The 8,117-nt window shown below is 41.7% G+C and overlaps 1 protein-coding gene across 1 annotated transcript; it reads left to right on the top strand.

The window, feature by feature from the left end:
* The first annotated feature begins 5,228 nt into the window (after positions 1-5,228).
* LOC140524819 (vomeronasal type-1 receptor 4-like) lies at positions 5,229-6,017 on the top strand. The gene has a single exon (XM_072639618.1). It carries the CDS (start codon positions 5,229-5,231, stop codon positions 6,015-6,017), a length of 789 nt encoding a protein of 262 aa, XP_072495719.1.
* The last annotated feature ends 2,100 nt before the right edge of the window (positions 6,018-8,117 follow it).

Raw genomic sequence — 8,117 nt, 5'->3', positions numbered from 1 at the left:
AGTATTAGAATCGAATGTTGAGAATTGTTATTGCATATACCTAGGAAATAAGAAATACAGGTAATGTTGTATGGAAATCTATCTTGCCCTACAAGAGAAGAGAGAAGATGGGGATAAGGGAAGGGTGGGGTGTAATAGAAAGGAGGGCACATGAGGGAAAGGGTAATCAGAATGCAAGGTGTTATGGGGTGGGGGAGAGAGATGAGGAGACAAATTGGAACTCAAAATTTTGTGGAAATGAATGTCGAAATCTAAAAACAAGTAAGCAAAACTATGAAAAAAATTTATTTTTACATTAAAAAAACAAACAATTCTCAACGTTTGTTCTAAAAACTTTGAGTTCCAACTTCTGTCTTTTTCTCCCTACCCACCCATCCCCACTGAGAAGGCAAGCAATTCAATATACACTATATATGTGTACTTATGCAAAAGACATCCATAATAGCCATGTTGTGAAAGACGTATATTTCTCTCCATCCTGTCCTAACCCCATTTATTCTATTCTCCCTTTTGACCTTGTCCCTCTCCAAAAGTGTTTACTTCTAATTACTCCCTCCTCCCATTTGTCCTCTCTTCTGTCATCTCCCCTAAACCCCACTTATCCCCTTCTCTCCTACTTTCCTGTAGTGTAAGATAGATTTTCATATGAAAATGCATGTTCATGTTATTCCCTCCTTAAGCCAAATGTGATGAGAGTAAGCTCCACTTTTTCCTTCTCACCTCCCATCTCTCACCCTCCATTGGAAAAGCTTTTTCTTAACTCTTTTATGCAAGATAATTTACCCCATTGCATTTCTCCCTTTCTCCTCTCAATATATTCCTCTCTCATCCCATAATTTTATTTTTTTAGCTATCATTCCTTCCTATTCAATTCACCATGTGCCTTCTGTCTATATGTATATAATCACTCCATCTACCCAAATATTGGGAAAAGTCTCAAGAGTAAGAAATGTTATCTTCCCATATAGAAATGTAAACAGTTCAACTTTAGTAAGTCCTTTATGTTTTCCTGTTTATTTTTTCATGCTTCTCTTAATTCTTGTGTTTGAAAGTCATATTTTTCCATTCAGCTTTGCTCTTTGCATCAAAAATGCTTAAAAGTTCTCTATTTCACTGAATGATCATTTTTACCCTGAAGTATTATACTCAGTTTTGCTGGGAAGATTGTAGAATATCATATTCCAAGCCCTTCTATCCCTCAATGTAGAAATTGCTAAATCTTGGGTTATGATTGTATTTCCACAAAACTCGAATTGTTTCTTTTTGCCTGCTTGCAATATTTTCTCCTTCACCTGAGAAATCTGGGATTTGGCTACAATATTCCTAAGAGTTTCTCTTCTCAGATCTTTTTCAGAAGGTAATTGATGGGTTCTTTCAACATTTATTTTATCTTCTGGTTCTAGAATATGAGGGCAGTTTTCCTTGATAATTTCTTGAAAGATGATGTCTAGGTTCTTTTTTGATCTTGGATTTCAGATAGTCCCATAATTTTTAAATTGTCTCTCCTGGATCTCTTTTCCAGGTCAGTTGTTTTTCCAATGAGATATTTCACGTTGTCTTTAATTTTCAGTCATTCTTTTGATTTTCTTTTGTAATTTCTTGGTTTCTCATAGTCATTAGCTTCCATCTGCTCCATTATAATTTTTAAAGAATTGTTTTCTTCAGTGAGCTTTTGAATCTTCTTTTTCATTTGGTTGATTCTGTTTTTTATACCATTTTTCTCCTCATTGACTTTTTGGACCTCTTTTTCCATTTGGGTTTGTCTATTTCTAAGGATGTTATTTTCTTCAGCATTTTAGGGGTCTCCTTTAGCAAGCTGTTGACTTGCTTTTCATGCCTTTCTTGCATTGCTTTCATTTCTCTTCCAAAATTTTCCTCCACCTCTCTTATTTGATTTTCAAAATCTTTTTTTTAGTTTTTCCATGACCTGAGACAATTGCATGTTTATTTTCGAGGTTTTGGATGCAAAAGTCTTGACTTTGTTGTCTTTCTCTGACGGTATCCTTTGTTCTTCCTCATCTGAAAGGATGGAGAAAAATACCTGTTCACCAAGAAAGTAACCTTCTATAGTCTTGTTTTTCCCTTTTTTGTCATTTTCCCAGTCTGTTACTTGATTTTTGAGTCCTTTGTATACTCCAGTGATCTGCAAGTCCTCAGTTCCTGCAAGGTGGCACAATCAAGGGAGAAGAGTTTACTCCTCTCCTGGCCTGTGCTCTTGTCTGCTAACAAGCATGAGTACTCTGTTTTGCCCAGGATCTACGAGTACAATTCCCTCTCCACAACCACCTCCATCTCCACCACACTAGCAGTCTTCCTCAACCCAGGAGAGCTACTGGGGCCTGAGACCCAGATCAGCAGCTCCCAGGGGCTCTAGGCTGAGGTCTTCAAAAATGGACGTTGCTGCTGCAGTTGCTGCTATCTGTGAGGCCAGTCCCTGTTCCCTTCTTACGCAGGTGAAAGACCTTTCTCACTGACTTTTTTAGCTGTGTGTGGCATTTGTGGGTTGAGCAATCTTGAAACCACAGCTACTTCCAGGGATTCCACCCTCTGAAACCTATTGCAGTTATGTCCCTGCCATGCCATGGCCAAGGCCAGGTTCTGCTCAGCTCTCTGCCTGGTGCAATAGACCTTTCCTGTCAGCCTTCCAGGTTATCTTAGGCTGGAAATCTCTTTCACTCTGCTGTATTGTGGCTTCTGATGCTCTAGAATTTGTTTAGAGCCATTTTTACAGGTATTTTATCGGCTATGAAGGGGAGTTTCTACAGGTCCATCCTTCTACTCCACTATCTTGGCTCCACTCCCCTGACAAGCATTTCTAATGGATGATGTCGGCTGAGTTTGTCTACACTAATGATTACCTCAGCTCTCAACATTAGGGGACCTGACATGCCGAGATTGCTTCCATTTAGTGTCTTAGCTCTCATTTTCATAAGGATGAGTCTGTCCCCTTTCTTCATTCTCTTGATGAAGCTTATGCATTTAAAACACATGAGATCACACCTACTTCTGTCAAGAAACTTCACTCTGCAGTTCCCTCCTCCATACGAGCTTCCCCTAATCTCTGTCCTGTTATCCATGTTTCTGAAGAAGTTTTGTCAAATGAGTCTTACCCCCAGTAACTGGGAATCTTGGGATGATTGAACCTTATGCTATTGTATACACATCTGTAGGATGTGTCCCTAATCTGTAGTGCCAAGAGACCTTTCAGGATTTTAACCAGTACACAGTTGTTCTACTGTTGATAGCATTGTAGTAGAGTTTGAGATCTGGTGCTGATAGATATCCTTTCTTACCACTTTCTTCATTATTTCCTTTGAGATATTTAATCCAAAATATGAATTTCATCCTTTTTTAATTTCTTCGGTAATTTGGGACAGGATGGAAAAATTTCACTCATATATGCATTATCACTTTTATTGGTTTGACCTGCCTATTGGGAGTTAATGTTTCTCCAATTATTCACCTCTGGCTTTGTTTCTGAAAAGTCTTGTATATTTGGATGACTGGAACACATTCTCTCTGACTACTTTAAATACCAACTAAAATCCCCTGTGTTCTACATGAAGCCTTTCCCAACCTCTCTGAATTTCATGGCCTTATTTCAATCAATTGTTTCTCATTTATGCCATCCAGAACTTGCTTTGTATATACGTTTACATACTGTCTCCCACAATAGATTGTAAGCTCCTTGAGGGCAAAAAAACTGCCTTTTCACCCTATCTGTATCCTCAGCTCTTAGTACTATGCCTGGCATATAGTAGGTGCTTAGTAAATGTTTATTGATTGATTGCAAGATGTGGAATCAAGTAATCAGTTGGTGGTAAAAAGGAATTGAATGATTGAAAAGGGTGAGGAGGAATAGATTCAGCCTTGCTTTGCAGGCCTCCTCATACCCATGCCTTGGTCCAAGGTGTGTCTTGCAAATTTCCCATCTCCCCATCAGCATCCTAGCAGCAGACCCACCTCAGCCAATGACAGCATCTGCCTTAAGTGTCAAGGACAGATTTATAACCTACCAGTTCAGTACACTTATTGTTTTTAGACCTTTCCTGTCAGCCTTCCAGGTTATCTTAGGCTGGAAATCTCTTTCACTCTGCTGTTTTGTGGCTTCTGATACTCTAGAATTTGTTTAGAGCCATTTTTACAGGTATTTTATCGGCTATGAAGGGGAGCTTCTACAGGCCTGTCCTTCTACTCCACTATCTTGGCTCCACTCCCTTGACAAGCATTTCTAATGGATGATGTCGGCTGAGTTTGTCTACACTAATGATTATCTCAGGAGCCTCAAAAAATTCCAGGAGCTGGGAGTTCCCCACTGCCCCATGGACTGCCTAAGCTTTAGCCTATTTTCCCCTGGATCCTGTATGGAGTTGGGGAAGATTGTCATGGACATTGAGGGGGATGTTTTGTACCAACTGTTTTTGCTAGACCCCTTGAAAAGATACCCCTTTACTGACTGTATTACATATTTTAAAAGAAAAGCAAGTTGTATGAAATGTAGATCTGCAGGTTCAAGTATAAGATTCGAGGGAAAGAAGAAAGGAAACAAGAAATTATTAAGTGCCTGCAATTTGCCAGGCATTGTGCGCTATGCATGTTACAAATACTACCTCATGTGATCCTTACAACAACCTCTGGGAGGGAGGTGCAGTTTTGATCCCCATTTTACAGATGAGGATACTGAAGCAGGCAGACATTCAGTGACTTGCCCAGGATCACGCTGCTAATAAGTGTCTGAAGACAGATGTGAACTTATGTCTTCTTGACCCTTATACCCAGGTTCTCTCCATTGAGCCACCTAGCTGCTTCTGCCATGTTCTAACATATGTATGGCAATGCCCATTTTCTTTAGGGTATATTAAACTCAGAATCAAAACAATGCAATTTAATAAACAGATAGATAAAGAGATAAGAACTTTTTTCAGAAAGATATTTATTTGATGATTAAATTATACCAAATACTAAACATGAGAAGAAGCCCACTGGTGGGGGCTCATGAGCTGTAACACTACAAAGACAACCTCCCTTCCAAAATCTCAGGATCATTCCTGGGCTTGTGAGGGGAGGTAGTAGCCACAATTAAACGACCCAACATGAATTTGCCAGTGCAAGGTGGAAGAAGAAAAGAAACCTCAGAGCATTTGCTACACTGACGTTTTTTACACTTTCTTTACTATCAAGGTCCTCCTGGCATTGACTATCATTGTTCTACCTGTAACACTAAGGGAATGATTCCATATGATGTCATACTAGGGACTCTTTACCTTTCTCAGACAGGGCTTGGGGTCCTGGGGAATTCCATCCTCCTATCCTTTTTCATCTTCACTAGCTGCAATCTGAGGCCCACAGACCAAATCATTAGCCAGTTGATTTTAGCCAGCTTCATTTTTCTGCTCTCTAGGGGTATCCCACTGACAATATCTGCATTTGGGGTGAAAAATTTCCTGGATGACACCTCGTGTAAAATTGACTTTGATCTTCAGAGAGTCAGTCTGGGTCTTTCTCTCTGTAGCACGTGCCTGCTGAGTGGTTTCCAAGCAATTGTCATCAGCCCCGTCAGCTCTCCATGGGAAGAGGTCAAAGCCAGAGCCCCCAATTATATCATCCCTTCCTGTCTCTTCTGTTGGCTCTTCAACCTGCTCATAGAAGTCGGTACAGCCATAGGCATAACAGGCCCACACAGTCACAACACCAACTTCACGGTAACAGTTGACGTCATTATCTGTACCTGGAAAGACCCAAGGAGCAATTTCACATTGTTACTCACTTTCCGAGATGTGGCCTTTCTGGGACTGATGGTATGCACAAGTGGCTACAAGGTTATTCTCCTCCAGAAACACCACCAGCAAGTCCAGCACCTGCACAGGGACAGCTGCTGTCCCAGAGTCTCCCCAGAAATCCGAGTCACTGTGTCCATCCTGCTGTTGTTAAGCACTTTTGTCTCCTTTTACTTGGTCAATGGCATATTTACCTTGTTCTGTAACTACTTACCTCATTCCAGGTCCTGGATGGTATAAGTGTCTACATTTCTGTTGCTATGCTTCCCAACAGTTAGCCTCTTCCTGCTGATCTCTAGGTAGGGCCAAGTGGCCAGGGCTTGTTATCCTCCCAGAGGCAGGCACAAGCCCTGGCCTCCTGCTCGACGTAAGGAGTTGAGGATTCCAGCCTTAGGCTCACATGTAAGGAAGGACCCTTCCTGATGATGTCTAGGGAAGACAGTGCTTGATGCACCCCATACAGAAACACCAAAATAAACCAAGATCTGAGACTGGTGAACATTGTCCAAAATGGGAAATGGGCAAAAATGTTTTATGGTTTAGGGGACAAAAGGGCAGTGAGTCTCCAAACGGGCCCATGGCCTTTCAGGATCCACGTTCTAGGACTGAATTTCAGAAGTCACCTCCTTCTTCCATACTCCTCACAACTTTCTGACCCTCATATTCCATAGTGGAACGGACTTGCTGTTTGCAGACAGTATCCCAGCATGTAAGTGCCTGGAGGTGGGTCCAGAAGCCTTGTGTCATCTGGAACACCCCAGGAAATGACATTGTGGCCTCTATTTGTAGTTCTTACCGACTGTCTGATTGACTCTTGGCAAATCACTTAACTCTGTTTGCCTCAAGCTGGAGGTGGAAACAACACCATTATAATAACTGCCAAGAAAGTCTCAAATAGGATCACAGAGTCAGACCTGACTGAAAAATGACTGAGCAAGAATAATCACAGTGGAACCTGTGGTAAAATTCTGCTCTTAGAGGAAACTTTAAATATCTCAAAATCTGCTATCGTCATCTCTCTTCCCCCTGCCTGTCTTTCTATCTTTCTCTCTGTCTCTGTCTCTCTCTGTCTCTCTGTCTCTCTGTCTCTGTCTCTCTCTCTCTTTCTGTCTCTGTCTCTGTCTCTGTGTCTCTCTCTGTCTCTGTCTCTCTCTCTCTCTCTCTCTCTCTCTCTCTCTCTCTCTCTCTCTCTCTCTCTCTCCCTCTGTCCTTTCTCTCCCTTTCTTCTCCTTCTCCTGAGCTCCTCCTCCTTCATCCTTTCTATCTCCCCTCATAAGTATCTGAGGAATAATTGTAGCTAAGGTCTTCCTGACTCTAGGCCCAGCATTGTATCCACTAAGTGTAGATTGATATATGGGTACAGGGCATAAGAGTTACCTGATAGAGGTAAGTGTAGCTGTCATTTCAACCTTAGACCCACTCATGTTTGGAACTTTTCTGGAAGTGAACATGAGTGTCATAGCACAACAAAAGTGTGTCAACAGGAGAGGAGGAACTGAGATGATGGAATGAAGGCAGACACTCACGTTACTTTGGGCCCAAACCCCTCCAAATACCTTTAAATTATTGCTCTAAACAAATTCTAGAGCAGCAGAACCAACAGAAAGAAAGAGTGAAACAATTATCTGATCCAAGACAGCCTGAAAGGTCAACAGGAAAGGTCTGTTGCACCAGAATGACAGAGGGACACTGTCCAGCCCAGGCTGCACCAGCACAGATAATACCCTAGAACAACTGGAGCAGGCTTCAGGGTGATTGAATCAGGAGCAGTAGCAGCTGCTTCCAGAACTTTCAGCCCACAGATGATAAGGGGGTCAAATGACTGATCAGAACTTGATTACAGGTTTCTCTTCTAACACTGAGGCAGGACTCTGTTGCTTTACCTATACTCAAATCTGGGTTGCAATCCTAGGTGGCAGTCCCAGGGCCAGGAAGAGCATTGGCACACCAGAACTTGTAGATACAATGCAATACGGATCCTCCTCACAGTTCCAGTGAAGAAAAGAGTGGTTGCAGTCACTCTGACCAGAGAACAGGCCAAAGCATAGTAAACACACCTCTCCATAGATCATACCAACTTGGAAGAGCTGAATACTTATAGGTCCCTCGAAGTATCTTTGAAAACATCTACTCAAAACCCCTGAAACTTGGGACAGAGCACCCTCCACCCTGGGTGCAGAGCCCTACTTTAAGAAGGAGGTTAAAAGCCAACTAATTAGGATGGGTAAATGAACAAACAATGGAAAAAAATCCTGACCATAGAAAGTTACTATGGTGATGAGGGAGATCAAAATACAAACTCATAAGATCACAAACTCAAAGTGCCTACACCCAAAGACT

Source organism: Notamacropus eugenii, chromosome 2 (assembly GCF_028372415.1).
Source record: "Notamacropus eugenii isolate mMacEug1 chromosome 2, mMacEug1.pri_v2, whole genome shotgun sequence".
In the NCBI taxonomy this organism is placed as follows: domain Eukaryota; kingdom Metazoa; phylum Chordata; class Mammalia; order Diprotodontia; family Macropodidae; genus Notamacropus; species Notamacropus eugenii.
Note: the sequence above shows the minus strand (reverse complement) of the source record. Positions and strands in the feature narration are given on the sequence as shown.

Coding starts and splice junctions, on each gene's coding strand:
- LOC140524819 (XM_072639618.1), top strand. CDS start 5,229: ATGATTCCATATGATGTCATACTAGGGACTCTTTACCTTTCTCAGACA.